The sequence below is a fragment of the Triticum aestivum genome, chromosome 4B (genome assembly GCF_018294505.1).
Source record: "Triticum aestivum cultivar Chinese Spring chromosome 4B, IWGSC CS RefSeq v2.1, whole genome shotgun sequence".
Lineage (NCBI taxonomy): Eukaryota > Viridiplantae > Streptophyta > Magnoliopsida > Poales > Poaceae > Triticum > Triticum aestivum.
The window spans coordinates 184,990,728-185,009,215 of NC_057804.1; the positions used below are offsets into that span (position 1 = coordinate 184,990,728).

The window sequence follows — 18,488 nt, forward strand, 5'->3', positions numbered from 1 at the left end:
TGTGATTCCCCTTTAAGAGATCTTGAAGATTTCTCATGCCGACATGGGCTAGCCGGCGATGCCATAGCCACCCCTTGTCAGCCTTGGCCATTAGACAAGTTGCATGGAATGTGCTCTCTTTCGATAAATCAACCGTGTAAAGGTTGCCATCCAACTCTCCAACAAAAGCCACTTCGAGAGTATCTCTCTTAAAGACTTTCACATCCGTTAGTCCAAAGAGTGTATCATAACCAACAGAAGCCAATTGGCGAACAGAAAGCAAGTGGTATTTAAGGGATTGGACAAGCATAACATTTGCAAGAGACATGTCGTTTGTGATAGCCACCTTGCCCAACCCGAGTACCTGTCCTTTTGAACCTCCACCAAACACAATGCTCATGAATGGTTGAATAGCTTCCATGAAATCGTAGAGCAATTTGCTATCTTCGGTCATATGATTTGTACATCCACTGTCAATCACCCATTTCACTCCACCGGAGAAGCTTACCTACACACAATTAGGACTTGGTTAGAGGCACCCATTTTGCAATGGGACCTCTCAAGTTAGTTACAAGGGTCTTAGGGACCCAAATAGCATAGAACCGGAATGCATTTCGAGGACCAACAAATTTTGCAAAGACTTCTCCATCCTTAGTCTTACGAAGTACATAGGAAGGAGGCATGAACTCTTTAGGCTTGTTGAGAGTGGGCATGCCCCTTGTGGCCTTCCCACTCACAACCTTACCTTTCTCCTTGTGCCCTTCTCTTACAAATGTTCCTTTTAGAGGAGTTGTGCACTTTTGGGAGGACGTCTTCTTCTTGCTTATGCTCAGGGCAAACCCAAGTCCCTCTTTGGCAAACACCTCATTGTGTTGGCTCAAAATCTCATCAAGATTCTTTTGCCCTTGAGCACATGTCATGAGACCTTTCTCAGTTTGAGCCTTGAGAAAACGATTTTCCTCAACAATAGATGCTAGATCACTACTAGAGTTAGTAGTACAAGCATCAACATTTATAATAGGGGAAGAGTAAGCCTTGGCTAAAGTTTCAAGATAAGTAAGTTTGAGCGTCTCAAAACTCTTTCTAAGAATGGTGAGCTCTCCTTCCTTAGTCTTGAGAGACACGGATAGAAGCTCACAATCCTTAGATAGAGAAGCATGAGACTTCACAAGCTTACTTTTATCATTCATTAACTCTTCGCAAGAGTCAATAGCCTTTTTCAAGGAGGAAAGATCATTAGTGTGAACATCAATATTTGCACCAATTTTTAAGCATAGTTCATCATTTCGTGCTTCCTCATATTGGACTTTCCGCTCAAGGATTTCACACTTTTCCTTTTCCTCGGTGACGAGGGTTTCGAGCTCCTTCATGGTGATGGTGTGCTTACTCACCATCTCCATAAGCATACGAAACATAGTGAGTTTCTTTCCTTTGAGGGAGCACATGAACTTATTAAGTTTAGCAATCATAGGGTCATCTAGATCATCATCCTCATAGCTATCCTCCGCATCAAGATACTCATCACTAGGAGTAGAAGGTGTGAAAAGAGGAGGATTTGATCGTGGAGTTACCTTTACCTTGTCAGAAGAGCTCTGGTCCTCTCCTTCTTCAACCATGGCCTTTGCCATTAGGCACTTGTGAGCGTTGCCCTTGTAGTCTTTCATGTAGTTGTAGGTGACCACGTCACCACTCTTGTTTACTAACCTCAACGTGTTTTGAGAGTCTTGAGCAACTCCGGCAACACCACTAACATCATCCGGATCAGATTCTTCTTGAGCAACCATTGCCTTTCCATCTCTCTTCTTGAGCTTGGAGTTCAAAGGATTTGGCAACTTCTTCTTGGGAAAGGTCTTGGGAAACCTTGGTTTATCTTCCCTCTTCTCATAAGGGCACTCGTTGGAGAAGTGATTGGTTTCTTCATAGTTGTAGCATTTTCTTACTTTCTTCTTTTGAAATCTTCCCTTGAATTTTCCCGCGCTAAACTTCTTGACAAAAAGAGCCATGTCTTCATACAAAGGGCCCTCGTCGGATTCAATCTCATTACCATCTTCATAATCATCATCATCTTCTTCTTCTTCTTCACTTTGCTCATCTTCACATACTTGCTTGGCCTTCAATGCAAGATTGATCTTTGATGATGGGGAACCATGCATGGCAAGATGTTTTGTGGCATTAGCCTTTGACTCTTCAAATAGTTGGAAGGTGGATATGATGTCATCTGTAGTCATTTCCTTGAAGGTATGGTGTTGTCTTATGTCCCACACCATTTGATGATGATATGGAGCAAGAGCATGAAGTAACTTATCCACAAGAAACCTCTTAGTCATGTTGAATCCATCTTGTGTCTTGTCACACTCACATGACTCAATATCCGCAGTGAGAGTCATGAGACGCTCAAGGAGTTGATTGGGGGTTTCACCTTTTTCCATACAAAAGTTCTGCAATTTCCCCTTTGCATTTTCATATTGAGCACTCCGGAGGGTAGAAGTGCCAGTCCTGGATCGTATAATACTTTCCCATAGTTCCTTGGCACTTCTGATGTGTATGAACGGTCTCCTTTGCTTTTCATCCATACCTCTCCTTATACACATGATTTCCGTGTCATTGAGGTTCTTGTCATATATTTCTCTTGGTGTGGGGTTCTTTGGATCAACCACATGATAACCATACTCTATGATCTCCAGCATCTCATCGTTTCCATGTCGAAGATGATCCTGCATAGCAACTCTCCACAAAGCAAAATCGGAAGTAGCACTAAGTAAAGGAGGTTTCCCTTGAGGATTATATCTTGGTTTCTCAACCTGAGGTCTTGCATAAAGCCAAGGAACACTGGCGTGTTCATTGCTAGGAGATTGTTGACCAAGTGATGATGTAGGCACGGTTGGCCTCGAACTCACACCACTTGAGTGTGGTGCAAGCATCGCGGACAACGTGGCTAATCTCAGTTGGACCAAGGCCTCAAGAGAAGCATCATGCTCCTCTTTTTGCTTAGCAAGGGCCCGTTCTAGATCCTGAGACGTAAAGGACTTGACTTCAGAAGAAACCTCGCCTTTGTCCTTAGGATCTACAATCACGGGAGTCCCATCTGGGTTCATCTCGCTCTAGGGTGGTTAAGCCACAAGAATAGAGCACGAGGCTCTGATACCAATTGAAAGGATCGAGATGGACCTAGAGGGGGGTGAATAGGTACAATTACAAATTTTAATTATTACTTGGCAATTTTAGGCAATAATGCGGAATATGAAGATCAGCCTAACAATTGCACGTGAGCACAAAGTACTAATAAAACAACATAAACACGTAAGTAGGCAAGCACAATATAATGTACGTAAGTGTAAAGAGACAAGTAGCCACAAGTAGAGAGTTAGGGTTAGGAATAACCGCAACTCCGGGAGACGAGGATGTATGCCGGTGTTCACTTCCTTGGAGGGAAGCTAGTCACCGTTAGAGAGGTGGATGTTACCACGAAGGCACACCAACGCCACGAAGGCTCACCCTATTCTCCCTTTGAGACAACACCATGGAGGCGTTTCTCAACCACTAGTGGTAGACCTTGGGGTGGTCTCCAAACCCTCACAAACTTTTCCGAGGGTAATCACAAAGTTCGATTCCTCTCCGAATGACTCCTACTGCCTAGGAGTCTCCAACCTCCAAGAGTAACAAGAACGATGGGGAAAAGCTCAAAACTTGCTCAAGTCACGAATTCCTTTGGTGCAAAGAAGGGGAAGGAGTGGATCTATCACTTGATTGGAGAACTTCTCTCAAATGCTCCTAGAACACTTGGGAATCTAGGATTTGGTGTGGATGAATGAGAGAGAGAGTGAGGAGTGTTCTTGATAGGCTCAAGGTGAATGGTCAACCTTATCCCGTAGAAGGGAAAGGTATATATATAGGTGGTGGGTAAAAGTGACCGTTTTGGGTACAGGATGGGCCGGACGTCCGGAGAACGTCGGACGTCCGGAGGCACAAATAGGTCCGGACGTCCGACGGTCATCGGACGACCGACCGTGTGAAAATGTGAGCCACAACCCAGTGTACAGGATACAGACGTCCGAGCAGGGCCGAACATCCGGAGCACGGACGACCGAAGGGTCCGGACGTCCATAAAAATGCTTCTGTTGTGAGAGTGTCGGACGTCCGAAGAGTTCCGGACATCCGTAGAAATGCTTCTGTTGTGGAACGCCGGACGTCCGGAAGTGGCCGGATGTTCGGGCAATCAAGAAGGACCGGACGTCCGTAGAACACCGGACGTCCGAATGCAAGGTATAGAAATAGTAGCTTTTGAGCAAGTTTTTCACTAGATCCATCGATCCCCTCTTAATAGCGCGGGATCCCTATACTCAAGAACAAACCATAAATGAAGTCAACATCTTGTATCTCCATTCTTGAGTTATATGCTTTTTGTCCCTAGTCATGATCCATGCACACGGTCTTTGAAACATAATCCTGAGATATACTCGATAAACATGATTAGTCCCGAGCATATGTGTTGTCATCAACATCAAAATATGATTAAGGGCATGATTGCACTTTCAGCAGGGCTTCGCCAAGCACTACGGAAACTAGACAGAGGATAAACTAAAGGGGACGGGGTTGCCGGCACACGGCTTGGTGAATCTTGATGTGTCTTGGGTGCTAGCCCTGCTAGCCCTGCCCCTCTATTTATATGTTGAGCCTTGGGGTCGAAACTTGGAGTAAAAGCCTCCTCAAAGTCGGTTTTGCCCGCAAGAAAGAGTCTTTCTCGGACTTCCAGGACCAGACGCCACAATCCTTGGCATCTGGCCCAGACACCATGGGCCTCGGTGTCTGGCCCAAGGCCAGACGCCAGGGTCTCCGGCGTTTGGCCCCCTAGCCTCCACAAAACTCCTTTTGCACCGACTTCAAGCCCAGTGGGCCTTACCCCCTTGGCCTAACCATATCATCTTATATATCAATCTTTACCTCTGGACCATTCCAGAGCTCCTCGTCATGTCCATGATCTCATCTAGGACTCCGAACAACATTCGGTCACCAACATACATAACTCATATAATACTATATCGTCAACGAACGTTAAGTGTGCGGACACTATGGATTCAAGAACTATGTAGACATGACGGATACACCTCTCTGAACAATAACCAATAGCGGAACCTAGATGCCCAGATTGGCTCCTACATATCCTAAGAAGATCTTTATCGGTCGAACCTTTATGACAACATACGTAATTTCCTTTGTCTATCGGTATGTTACTTGCCCGAGATTCGATCGTGGTATCTTCATACCTAGTTCAATCTCGTTGCCGAAAAGTCTCTTTACTTGCTCCATAATACATCACCTCGTGACTAACTCCTTAGTCGTTTGCTTGCAAACTTATGATGTGTATTACCGAGAGGGCTCAGAGATACCTCTCCGATACTCGGAGTGACAAATCCTAATATCGATATATGTCAACCCAACAAACACCTTCAAAGATACCTGTAGAGCATATTTATAATCACCCAGTTATGTTGTGACGTTTGATAGCACACAAGGCGTTCCTCCGGTATCTGGGAGTTGCATAATCTCATAGTCAAATGAATATGTATTTGACGTGAAGAAAGCAATAGCAACAAAACTGAACGATCATTATGCTAAGCTAACAGATGAGTCTTGTCCATCACATCATTCTCCTAATGATGTAATTCCGTTATCAAATGACAACCCATGTCAATGGTTAGGAAATCTTAACCATCTTTGATCAACAAGCTAGTCTAGTAGAGGCTCACTAGGGACACGGTGTTTGTTTATGTATTAACACATGTATTAAGGTTTCTGATCAATATAATTCTAGTATGAATAATAAACCTTTATCATGAATAAGGAAATATAAAATAACAACTTTATTATTGCCTCTAGGGCATATTTCCTTCAAAAAGTTGGATAGGCTGGCCCTTATGAAAGGACTATATAACCCCCAATAGAGGTTGATACAATAGTTAGGAAGTAAATGGGAATTATCTGATTGTAATTTTGCGAATCTTGTGCATATGTGTCTCAGGCATATGAGCGAACTTGGTTTGGCGAGCAAATGACAATGATCCTATTAGTGGTAGTTGTAGCTATTCTGACAGTTCGCTAAAGACCTGTGCGTAATTGACAGAAAACAGTTTCAGCTGAGTGATACTTCACAAACGTATTTATATTTTTTGTTTTGTGCATGCTACATTCAGATCATTTATACAATTATACATGCTTTTGGTGCACATTTATATTATTTTTATTGGACACCACTAGGCATGGGACTAATAATTTTTGGCTGCTATCAAACTAGTGGTACCGTCCGATAAAAAACATCATAAATGTATGATGTAATAGTTAGGCTCTACGTGAGTTAATTTGGTTCATTAATTGATTGCTCCGTCATAACTCTTCCCGCATCCATCAGCCTGGGTTGTCACCTTAGAGCAAGTACAATAAACTTATGTAAGAGCATCTCTAGCAGACTCCGTAAAACATCGCGATCCGCAAAATAACCGTCAAAATATGGGTCGGTGCGGAAAATTCTGCCCGAGCAGACCCCGCAAACGCGTCTGACCCGTAAAAGTTTTTGTGGGGCATGAAAAAGATCGACCTCTGCCTTCAGATTCATGGGGTGGGAGGCCGACCGGAGCTCGCCCCTTATCCGCAACGAGATTTGGCGCGAGGGAAATTTCTGTGTGGCCGTTCCCGCTCCCCCTCCTCCTAGGCCACGATTGCCCCGCCACCGCACGCTCTGGTCCGTCTTCCCTGCCATTCTTCGCCGCCATGGAAGCCTCCTAGCCGTCCCCCGTCACCGTGGAGGTCGCGCACGCGCAATCCCCTCCAGCGGATTTCGTCGCCGGCCATGTCGCCCCTGTCGTCGCCCAAGGTGAGCAAGGTTTCGGGTGTGAAACATAAGAAGGTTCCTACGAAAAGGATTGCGCCTTCGTCCACTCCCTCCGCCCCGGCGAGATGTTCCCCGACAATGTTGTTCAACGGCGCTGCTTCCACCGCAGGCAAGGTGTTCGATGAAATGGCCGGAAGGTATGCATCTTTGATCCCTTGTTCTTGCTTCGCTTTTCGCCATTGTGGTAGCTCGTGACTTGATTTTACTCAATGTAGCGGTGGTTCGAACAATGCCACTGCCGAGTTCGTGAACTTGTTAGACACCAACGTCATCGACATCGATCAAGCCCCATTCGCTGATTTTGGTTACAATGAAATGGAGGGTGGCGTGGATGACCACGGTGATGAAGATGAAGTGGAGGAGGTAGATAAGGGGGCGTATGAGAAAGCGCAAGCAAAAAAAGCGTGAGATCGAAGAACTACATGATCTTGGAAGATCAAATCTTGATCAAGACTTGGAGTGCGGTGCCTCTTGATGCTTGCACGGTACATCTCAAACCTCCAAGAGATATTGGCAAAGAATCGAAGATCAATACTTCCGCATGATGGTCAAGCATCCCAATAGGACACCACGGACCTTTAGGTCACTCCAAGGTTGTTGGGACGTGATCAAGCCAATTTGTAGCCGTTGGGCAGCTTGCTTGGAACAAGTTCGCAATGCACCTCCAAGTGGAACCGTGGAATCCCACTATGTGAGCTCGTTTTCACGTCCCAAGTTGTGCACATCATTTGCATCATATGAAGTGATTGCATCATTTGACTTTGTTTTAATTGTGTAGGACAAAATTGCCCAACAAAGATACAAAGACATGGAAGCTTCCGAAGGCAAAAAATTTAAACTAGAGAATTGTTGGGATATGCTCAAAGAGTGCGACAAGTGGAAGTTGATTGACAAAGGATCCCCACCGAAGAGAGGTTCACGTACAAACATGGATGAAGATGAAGATTATGATGTCCCAAAAAACTTGAACAAGCCCGATGGTGACAAGAAGACAAAGAAGAAGATCAAGAGGGAACACGAAGCATCAAGCTTGCGAGACAATATAGATGCCATGGTGCAATCAAATAAGTTGATGTTAGCGAAGACATTGGAAACAAAGAAAGAGTTGGCCGAGAAGAAGGCACGAGAGAAGCAAGAGAAGTGGCAATTGCAAGGACGAGGGGCTGCGCAAGGCGGCCATTGAGGAGAGAAGAGCACGTGCCTCTAAGAACAAAGCCATGTCCAAGCTTCTTGCCAAAGAGAATAAGATCATGACATTGAACCGCAATGACATGGACGACATCACCAAAGAATGGCATGATATGGCAAGGAGAGACATCTTGAAGAGGAGGATGCTTGCGTCGGCCTGTGCATGTTACAGTGCCGCCGATGTTTTCTCATGGGGATTTGGAACCAATGTCACCGATGCATTCAGTGCGCCCGCCGATGATTTTGGTGCCTGAGTTGGAACAAGTGCCGACGATGGATTCGGGGGCGGCGATGACCTCTATGGAGGTGGTGCAGAGTGAAGAGCGACCAAGATGATGACCGACGTGGTCGTCCGCATGAAGTCCTTTTGTGTTTGTCCTGCAAAACTATGATTTTATTTGCGCGCGACAGAACATGAGCTTGTTTCCTGCTTCATTCGTTCATACACTAAGTTCAAGGCATGATACAAAGTTATTTTCTTCCAAACCCCCAATAGTACGTACACTGCTTCTAAGTTAATATCATATGTTTCCTATAGATTGTAGACTTGCTTCTCTTCACGTGTGATCGTCTTCATTGTAGGGAAGATCCAGGTGTCATCACACTTCTAGGTGTATATGCATCGGTCGCTTCCACGTATGCTTCCATATATGTCTCCAGCGGTGCCCAACTGCTTGAAGCATACATCACCAAATATATGGAAAATATGAAGCATGATGATAGTGTTTAAATGCAAACAATGCTCTTGACAATATAAGAAAAAATATATAAGAAGTAGAAGTATGTTTCTATTGTCCTAAACTATCTTGACCTAAGAAAACATATAGTGAAGTTAAGAAGCATGGACATTAAGAAGCAACCATCGATGCAAACAATCTGGAATGTCGAAGCACATAATGATGCTTACAAAACATGGATAGCTGAAACATCAAATTGAGAATAATGAGTGCAATACCTTTGATTCGGACCAGCTGGCGATTCATGCAATGCAATACCTTTTGATTCAGAGGCGTGACTTCGAAGAGTGAAAAACAAAAGAAGCATGTTTGTATTGCCATAAACTATCTAGACTGAAGTAACTCATACAGTATGTCACGAAGCAAGGATAAATCAAAGCATGTGTTAGTGTTATCTCAATATAACTCACGTGTTGGAAGTGTAGAAATTTAGAATTGGAAATCAGGGATTTTTGCCGCCAACATGTGGGTGCATATTCCTGTGATCTACCAAACAATTTCACTGGAACCGATTGGTGGTTTTGTGAGCTTATACACATTAAGTCTGCAAGAATACCGGGATCGATTTGGGAGGAAACAAAACCGAGCAAACTACACTAGGTAGGTGCGGGATTAAGGGGGATTTGGGCGTGTGTGTGTTTTCGTAGATAGAGGGCGGTTGGAACAGGATGTTTTTGGAGGAGGGTTCAAGTCCTGGTGCTTGCATTATTTCTTGATTTATTTGTGGATTTTCGTCGATGCGTTTGCAGTGGCAGGAGACATTCCCGTCGACGACGAGGTGCCTACGGTGACTTCGCAAATCTTAAAATGATATGCCGGCTCAGTCTCTCGAAGGTGTTCATAGGGATAGGGTGTGCGTGTGTGCATTCATAGGAGTGAGTGTATGCGTGTATGTATGAGCGCTTGCGTCTGTACTGTGTTTAAAAAAAACTCTACAAGAATACCGGGAGCGATTTGGGAAGAACAAAACCGAGCAAACTAGACTAGGTAGGTGCGGGATTAAGAGGGATTTGGGCGTGCGTTTTTTTCCGAGATAGAGGGCGGTTGGAACATGATGTTTTTGGAGGCTCTCAAACCTTGCGATGGAGAGGAATTTGAAACCCCTTCGCTTCATCCGGATGCACGCAGCCGCGTGAGCGACCGCCTCATGCGCCGTTCGATCACGCTTCATCACACGGTGGACACTGCCTGTTTACCAGGCGTATGGCCATCTGTGGTGGACCCACCCACCGCTCGATCTCCTTATCCAGCCACGGGCTCGTTTTTAGCCACACGTCTCTCTCCTCTCTCTCTCTCTCTTTTGCTCTATCCATGGGATTAGGTCCGCCATGGATGGCCTCTGTGAGTTCCCTCAAATGAAATCTCAGGTAACTAAACGGTGCTCCTACCGGCTGGGGTAGCCCTGCAGCTGCAGCAGGGCACCTTTGCTGTTGCGGCATGAGCTGTGTGTTGCAACAGAGGCTACGATGGGGTCTTGGCCGCGACGACGTGCTACGACCACTTGTTGTCGATGGAGCGCTGGTGCTGCTAGCTCTGAAATTGTCATGCGTGAGGGACGAGGGGCTCACTGGTGCTGCCACGAGCGGCACCACTGCTACAAAGCATCGCCGGTTGCTGCCACGGTCCTTAGGAATCTGTGACCTGTCATGTTGCGACGCCGCTCACTGGAAGCATCCGGTTGTGCGAGAGGCCGCTCGCCGGTGGGAGCGCCGGTGTTTGCCGGAAGCATCCGGTGCTGTGACACCGCTCGTCGGAAGCATCCGGTTCTGCGAGGCCGCTCGTCGGCGGTGTTCGCCGGAAGCATCCGGTTCTGCGACGCCGCTAATTGGAAGCATCCGGTTATGCGAGGCCGCTCGCCGGCGGGAGCACCGGTATTCATCGGAAGCATCCAGTGCTGCGACGCCGCTCGTTGGCGGGAGCACCGGTGGTGCGAGGCTGCTCGCTGGAAGCATCTAAGGTTGCTAGTCCGCTTGCCGGAAGCATTAGGTGTTATGAGGCACTCGTCGGCGGGAGCGGTCGTGTTCGCCAGAAGCATCCAGTGTTGCAAGGCCTACGACAATGTGCTGCGAGGCCAAGCTATAGGGCCACCGGCGAGGTTGCAGGGCCGCCGGCGATGTGCTGCAAGGCGATGCTGCAGGGCCGCCCGCGGTGCTCAGAGGCAACGTCGCGGGGGAGTGTTAGTGCTGATGCTAGGAACGGTGCTGCAACGCGCTGTGAGGAAGAGGACATCTGGTGCTTGTGTGTTGTGTGCGCATGGAAGGCAGTGTACCAAAGAGATCGGACGGTCGCCATCGAGCGCATCAGACGGCTGTAGGGGCGGCTGTTATTTTGGCTCCTACATGCGGATGGCGCCTAGCACGCACCAAAGGAATTTGACAAGAGAGAATTGATCTAAAGATTAGACTCGCAACCTCGGATGCTTCCGACGAGCAGCCTCGTAGCACCGGCACTCCCGCCAGCGAGCGGCATCGCAGCACTGGATGCTTCCCGTGAACACCGGCGCTCCCGCCAGCGAGTGGCCTCGCATAACCGGATGCTTCCAACTAGCAACGTCGCAGCACCGGATGTTTCCGACGAACACCGCCAACGAGCGGCCTCGCAGAACCGGATGCTTCCGACGAGCGGCTTCGCAACACCGGATGCTTCCGGCAAACAACGGTGCTCCCGCCGGCGAGCGGCCTCTCGCAGAACCGGATGCTTCCAACGAGCGGCGTCGCAGCATGACAGGTCACAGATTCCTAAGGACCGTGGCAGCAACCGGCGATGCTTTGTAGCAGGAGGCGCCGCTCGTGGCAGCACCGGCGAGCCCCTCGTCCCTCGGGCATGATAATTTCAGAGCTAGCAACACCAGCGCTCCACTAACAACAGGTGGTCGTAGCACGCCGTAGCAGCCGAGACGCCATCGTAGCCTCCGTTGCAGCACACAGCTCATGTCGCAGCAGCGAAGGTGTCCTACTGCAGCTGCGGGGCTGCCCACAGCCGGTAGGAGCACCGTTTATTTACCTGAGATTTCATTTGAGGGAGCTCACAGAGGCCATCCATGGCGGACCAAATCCCATGGATAGAGTAAGAGAGAGAGAGAGAGACGTGTGGACGGAAACGAGCCTGTGGCTGGATAAGGAGATCGAGCGGTGGGTGGGTCCATCACAGATTCACAGACGGCCAGACGCCTGGTAAAGAGGCGGTCGCTCGCGCGGCTGCGTGCATCAGGATGAAGCGAAGGGGTTTCCTTATTTTTGTGGATTCATCGTCCACCTGGGCTGTCCACGTGGGCTACGGAGCAAACTCTGCGCAACATGCTCTCTGTTTTTTTCCAACTGTGCACAACCTGTTCAAAGAGAATGATTGGAGAAGAGTGAACAAAAAGCATGCTACCGTTGTCTATCTTTTTTATCTAGAGTACGCAAAGTAAAATGCCTCGTAGCCACACCGTTGTCTGTGTGAATACATTAGTTTGAGCGACAATTAATTCCGAGCACAATTTTTTTAAGGAATACTCCCTCCGTTCCTAAATATAAGTCTTTGAAAACATTTCACTATAGACCACATACGAAGTAAAATGAATGAACTACACTCTAAAATGCATCTATATACATCCATACGTGGCCCATAGTGAAATCTCTACAACGACTTATATTTAGGAACGGAGGGAGTATAATGTAAGTTCTTCGTACTGTTATGACACTTGGCTAATCATTACATTACGCAAACAAAAAAACTATTAAGAAAACCATAGAGGCCGCAGGCATCAAGAAAAGGACGCATTCCATCCAGGACGGTAACAAGATTATTCATCGACCAGATTTGTACAGATGTCAGTTCATTATCCAATCCACGCACGTGCTAGATTGGTGCCAGAATGTAATTCTTGTGCATTCTGCAAGAAAAAGGATATGTACAGAAGAACATGGGAAGGAACTCATAGCAGCATTCAGAGAAGAAAAGCATCACAACGAATATTCTCCCAGACCAGCTACATCGACCAGAGCTACATGGAATCGAGTGTCCACCGTTCATCCAAAAGAAAACAATCGACAAAGCTACAAGGAATCGGCCAGGTCGTCGGCTTCGGCTTCACCAAAACCGTAGGAGCTGAAGTGCTTCACCCTGAACTTCCACTCGCCCTTGGCACCGTCAAACGAGATAAACTCCACTCCCTGCTCCTCAGCCTTCTTCACCAACATCTCCTTGAACTTGTCCAACCTTGGCCCTTGCGTGTACTGCTCACCCGTCTTCTTATTCATGCACTTGATGTTCAGGAGGGTCACCAAAGCAGCTTTGTTCAGGCCCTCGCCAACTGGGGGCTTCTTGCTATCGTCCTTGTACACAATCACTTCACGGTTATTGAATTCCACAATCGACTCCAGATCAAGGCCCCTCACATCAGTTTCTCCCAAGAATTTGATGCTGCCATAACCTTCACGCCCAACAATGAAGTCTACAACCTGACTACAGTAGCCTGGCTCAGCACGTTCTTTGGCAGCAAGCTCCTCTAGACTGGGCTCCATGAAGTAATCTGCCTGGGAGAGCCTAGGCACCATCTTCTCAACAGTAGCACCATTCACATGCCGAGCCACAGCCCCAGGCTCGCTTGATGCAATGTGGATACCATTCCCCACTGTACCAGACCGAGTTGGTGTCATGGCAGCCTTATTGTGCTCCCTCCCAACAAAAGCATCTGTACAGTACCTCAAATCAGAAACAAGCGACAAACAATTTTGCAAGTCTAGGGGAGAAAGAATACCTTTATGTTTGTCATTATCAGTTGAATCCCTTGGAATTGATTGTTGGCCAACCAAACTACGTGAAGGCCACTGGTCTGTTGGACGGATTATCAGACTTCTTGGGTTCTCTCTAGGGATGAAAAAGGCATCCGCTTTTGGTGTTACAGGGGATTCTTCATCATCAGCAAAGAATGGAACCTGAAGGAACAAAAAACAGAACCACACAATTATTTGTCAAACGGCTTTCATAAAAACTCCAATAATAAAGAAATATAAACTAAATAACAGTCCTAACCTTGCCATCAGATGTTGCATTATATTTTCGTGGCAGCAGCTTTATCCTCCTCTGTGACAAATGCCTAGGAACCACCATTGATAATGTTCTGCTCGGAAGGGGCTTCTCAGCAACCTGCAGGGCAGAGTAAATGTTTTTGTCAAGCAAATGACCTTCCTCGTGGCTCTAGTTACCTCAGTAGCACAAACTGCTAATAAATAATACCCTCCTTGCTCATCTCTACTATCCTTCCACTCTACAGAAACTACTGCAAATACTTAAAGATGGTAAAGAAAATACTAACCGGCAAACTTGATATCCCATATTGGATAGAAGGTGAGGATCCACCATTCCCAATGGACATCTGAGGCATTGCTGGAAGGGTCCCAAAGGGATTTGAAACAAGAGTCGGCTGCATTACCATATTGGACTGGCTAGTAGTTCTGCATCAAGAATGCAACAGGCTGTTACAAACTTACAATTTGAAAAAAATAATGCACTAACTACTAAATTCGAAGAAAATAGATGCCAAATCATAATAATTAAGTGATAATAATAGTGTTTCTTAGTATTTATTATCCATGAATACAATTAAATTATGAACCAAGTAAAAACTCTGTGTTCCACTATACAGATAAACAAGAACACAGCAGTGCAAAGCTAGCATATACAATTGACTCACAGGACCATTAAGTAGTTTCTTTCTCTACAAGCCTACACCATTCATCTCCACATTATATATCAGTTTTGTTTGTTACACCATATTTACGTTCACCTCATCTGTACTTCCACCCATAAGAAGGAAAGAATAAATGTACATGCGATAAGTAAATGGAATAGTCATACTGCTGTCCGAATGGAGCCATATTCATCGGGTTGGAAACACCAGAGAATCCACCTGTCAAAGCTTCAAGTGGCATACACACAAAAACTCAAAAAAAAAATGTTAATGAGAAGGAAGCATTAAGTAGTAGGGGTCTGAATACTAACCTGGTTGAGTCTGAGGTTGGAATGAGAACGAGTTTGTAGGTTGAACAGGGGTAGATTGTTGAAATGATGACTTAAAAATGAGCAAAGAGCAACTCGTTATTTGCAAAGCAAAAGATGTAGAAAACAAATATCAAGGATCAATGATTTATGAAGAATAATTATCTAAACAAAATATGGTAATTGCAAGGGAATAGGATGCTTACTGTTTGAAAAGGTGAAGACGTGTTGCCAAACATCCCTCCACCTCCAGTGATTCCGATGTTAGATGTATTGAACATACTGGTGGAGAAAGCTGGAGTGCTTGATTGCTGGTTAAATGAGTGGCCAAATGGCTGCTGCCCCATTGTAGGGGAAGACGTAAACAGCCCAGATGATTGAGTGCTATTACTAGTGGATGACCCAGCATTGAAAGGATTTGGGTTGTTGAATAGTGAAGTAGTGGAATTATTTCCAAATAGAGAAGATGAAGTGTTTGCTGGGAAGGTAGAACCACTTGTTTGTCCAAACGAGGAGGTAGTAGTTGTGGACGATGAAAACGGGTTCGGAGTAGTAGCAAAAGCACTCGAAAAAGGTGAGGGTGAGGGGTTAGTAAATGGATTCACTGGTGCTGGTTGATTTGGTTGGAAACTTGGCTGTGGAGATAAGAAGTTGTTCACTGCTGGAGTTGCAGAAGAGTTTGGTCCACCTGAGGGTTCAAAGTTCAAACATTAAAAATTTCACAACTTAAAATCTAATGATACAAGCAACAAAATAATGGGACATTTGAAATAGAAGTAACATGAGTTCAGTTTAATTGCAATTAAGGGGGAAAAGGACTACAGCTAAGCTATACCAGAAGTCAGAACATAATATCTATCCCAGTTCATAGAAAATAAGAACCATTAGCCGCAGATGTCTAGAAATGAGGTCACATATAAAGCAATAGCATACTACTCGATTCCAGACATTTCCTTTACCTTTGTCCCCACGCTGGTAATCTTCCCACCTCAATTCTTCATGACTCTTCTCTTTGTATGCAGGCATGGCTGATATGGAATCAAGTTTTGCAGCAGGCTGAGAACCACTTGCAGCAGTGTCAGCATCAGGTGTTTGTACATAAGGCTGTATTCTGGTTCCTCCAGATTGACTTCCAAACGTAGTTTGCCCGAATGCTGGTGCAGCTGTTTGCGAGCCTGAAACTCAAAAAAGAAACTGATAAGATAATCCGCAATTACACAACTGCTACAGCACATGGAATGTAACAGTGTGATGCACTCAACACCAAGCCAAAATTATACAAACATAACCAAGTAAGTTGAATATCCAGTGGGGGAACCTACCAAATGGAGAAGTTTGTGCTCCAAAGGGTGAAGTTGTTCCGAAGAGGCTGCTACCAGTTGCAGCTGCTGATTGTCCAAAAGACGGTGAAGAACCAAAACCAAAAGCACTTGCTGGTGTGGTTGAAGTTCCAAAAGCTGGAGCACTACTCACACCAAATGCTCCGGTACCTGAAGATCCAAAACCAGGAGTTGTGGTGGAACCAAAGGGCGTCGAACCAAATGCTGGGGTGCTGGAAGCACCACCAAATAAGGATGTTGATGTTGAGCCAAATGCTGGAGTCGTTGTGGAGCCAAATGCTGGAGTTGTTGTGGTACCAAAGGCCGGCGTAGTTGTGGTGCCAAAAGTGCTGTTGCCAAATGTTGGCTGTGTTTGCTGAAATGTGCTACCAAATGGACTAGACTGGCTAGGAGATGATCCAAACCCACCAAAGCTTGGCTTTTGTCCGAATAAAGATCCTGAAAATTTTGCAGAGTAGAGAGCGTTAAATCGCAAGCCACAAAACAATCGGTCTAAAAAGGAAACGAGAACAAAACAAAAATAGTGCTCCCTCCGTCCCATATGAATATATCGGTTGTAATAACATCCTATATTATGGGACGGAGGTAGTAGCATCTATTACCTTCAGAAACCTACCCTTTATTTCTATGCAGTAGCAAAGGGACAGCATGGAGTAACGAGTTTATAGGGTGACAGTATTTCAAGTCCTAGTCCTACACTCCTACTGATGAAGTAATGAAGGAAATAGTAGTACCGATCATAAACTTCAACTAGTAGCAGCAGTTACTATTTTTAATACTTACAGAGATATTTCAAAGTAAAGCTTTAAACTGTAGTGCTAGATAACACAACCTAAAAGGTTGCTGTAGCACAGCTTTGTTCTGTCTATAATAGTGAGTTGCAAGATTCATTGCCAGATTCTTCTTTGATATTTCAAGGTTGGCAATTAAACACATAGCAGGTGCAAGACAGGTAAAGATTCAGTAAATGCAGCATAACAAATGTGTTCCAAGTTGCAGAAGAACAGAAATTAAATGCTGAGATTGTGAGAATGGTACAAACCACCGCCAAAGTTGTTAGAGGATGTGGCGCCAAACGCGGGGGCTGGCGATGTACCAAAAGCTGGCGTGGAGCTCCCAAACGGAGAGGAGGACGGGGTGCCAAATGCAGGTGTGGATGGCTGGCCAAAGGCGCCGGTCGATGTAGCACCAAACGCGGGTTGCTGGCCGAAGGCGCCAGTGGATGTAGAGCCAAACGCAGGGGTGGATTGCTGGCCGAAGGCGCCAGTGGACGTAGCGCCAAAGGCCGGGGCAGACTGCTGGCCAAAGGCGCCAGTGGACGTGGCGCCAAAGGCCGGAGCGGATGGCTGGCCAAAGGTGGAGGTAGCGCCGAAGGGCGAGGTGGTCCCTGTTGGCGCCCCGAATGCGGGGGTCGGGCTGCCGAAGGGTTTGGGCGCGAAGGGATTGTTGGTGGTGGTGCTGGGCTGGCCAAAGCCCTGTTGGGTCCCGAAGGGGTTGGTTGAGGTCTGCCCGAAAGGGCTGGCGGACGACTGCCCAAATGCTGCAAAAAAAGGATGATCAAACAGCAGGTTAGCAACCATGGCGGCAATAACTAACTTTCATAGGCAAAACTGGAAGAGTACAAGTAAACAATGGTAACTGAAATCTGTAACCGCAAGCGAAACAATGATATGCCCAGGCAGAAAAAGTTGATGGATGGTTTATCAACACTGTAGCGCGAAAGCATTATTATTAGTAACGCATCATCAAATGGGGGATCTCGACTGCGAAACCTAGCAGCCGGCCGATCACAGCGGACGATGAGATAATGGCTACTACTAGCAATACCGAGAGCAATCGAGGGAAAGCTACTACTAAGCGCACGGGGAAACCCTACCTAGGTCAGAGGATGGCGTGCGGGGGGAGAGAAGGAGAGGAGGGTGCTTACGATTGCTAGCGCCGAACATGGCTGGTTGATGGTGGTGGTGGCCGCGGAGGAGATGGTGGGCCACCGGACCGTCGGCGGCTGCGGCGGCGGCAGCCGGGGGCGGGGGTGGGGTTGCTTCTCCTTCCTCGCTGTCGATCGATGTGGTGTTGGTGTTGGTTTAGGAGGAGACGAAAAGATAATCGAAAGGCGGAGGGGGGGATCTGGATCTGAGGCTGGAGGGTGGGGCCCCGACGTCTGTGTCTTTGTCCTCTTGGGACCGTGCCGCGGCTCTATATAGCGGGGGAGGATAGCTTAGGAACAACGCCACAAGACAGACACCGGCGGCCAACTGACGCTATTCTCTACCGCGCCGCGTAGCTTACTTTCAACGCCAACAAAGACCACGAAAGGGTTTGCTGGGCCCTCAGGGCTTCAGGCCCATGTACACGTGAATGGAGGAGCTGGGC

At 46.7% G+C, this 18,488-nt stretch overlaps 1 protein-coding gene across 3 annotated transcripts; it reads right to left on the reverse strand.

The window, feature by feature from the left end:
• Positions 1 to 12,538: 12,538 nt before the first annotated feature.
• On the reverse strand, positions 12,539 to 18,294 carry LOC123091721 (nuclear pore complex protein NUP98A). 3 transcript variants are annotated; one of them, XM_044513330.1, is made up of 11 exons: positions 18,043 to 18,294; positions 17,158 to 17,655; positions 16,098 to 16,553; positions 15,735 to 15,950; positions 14,982 to 15,463; positions 14,779 to 14,848; positions 14,635 to 14,686; positions 14,093 to 14,231; positions 13,810 to 13,923; positions 13,535 to 13,712; positions 12,539 to 13,468 (listed from the first exon to the last, which is right to left on the reverse strand). In XM_044513330.1, the coding sequence occupies exons 1-11, from the start codon at positions 18,059 to 18,061 to the stop codon at positions 12,831 to 12,833; spliced, it is 2,862 nt and encodes a 953-aa protein (XP_044369265.1). In that variant the 5' UTR covers positions 18,062 to 18,294; the 3' UTR covers positions 12,539 to 12,830. The 3 variants fall into 3 exon arrangements, with proteins under 3 accessions (XP_044369265.1, XP_044369264.1, XP_044369263.1); XM_044513329.1 differs by having other exon boundaries at positions 14,635 to 14,695; XM_044513328.1 differs by lacking the exon at positions 18,043 to 18,294 and having other exon boundaries at positions 14,635 to 14,695; positions 17,158 to 17,710.
• Positions 18,295 to 18,488: the final 194 nt, after the last annotated feature.

Coding starts and splice junctions, on each gene's coding strand:
- LOC123091721 (XM_044513328.1), bottom strand. CDS start 17,695: ATGGTTGCTAACCTGCTGTTTGATCATCCTTTTTTTGCAGCATTTGGG. Junction 14,849..14,981: donor CGTCTTCACCTTTTCAAACA/GTAAGCATCCTA, acceptor CTCATTTTTAAG/TCATCATTTCAACAATCTAC. Junction 13,924..14,092: donor ATGGGATATCAAGTTTGCCG/GTTAGTATTTTC, acceptor TCTGCCCTGCAG/GTTGCTGAGAAGCCCCTTCC.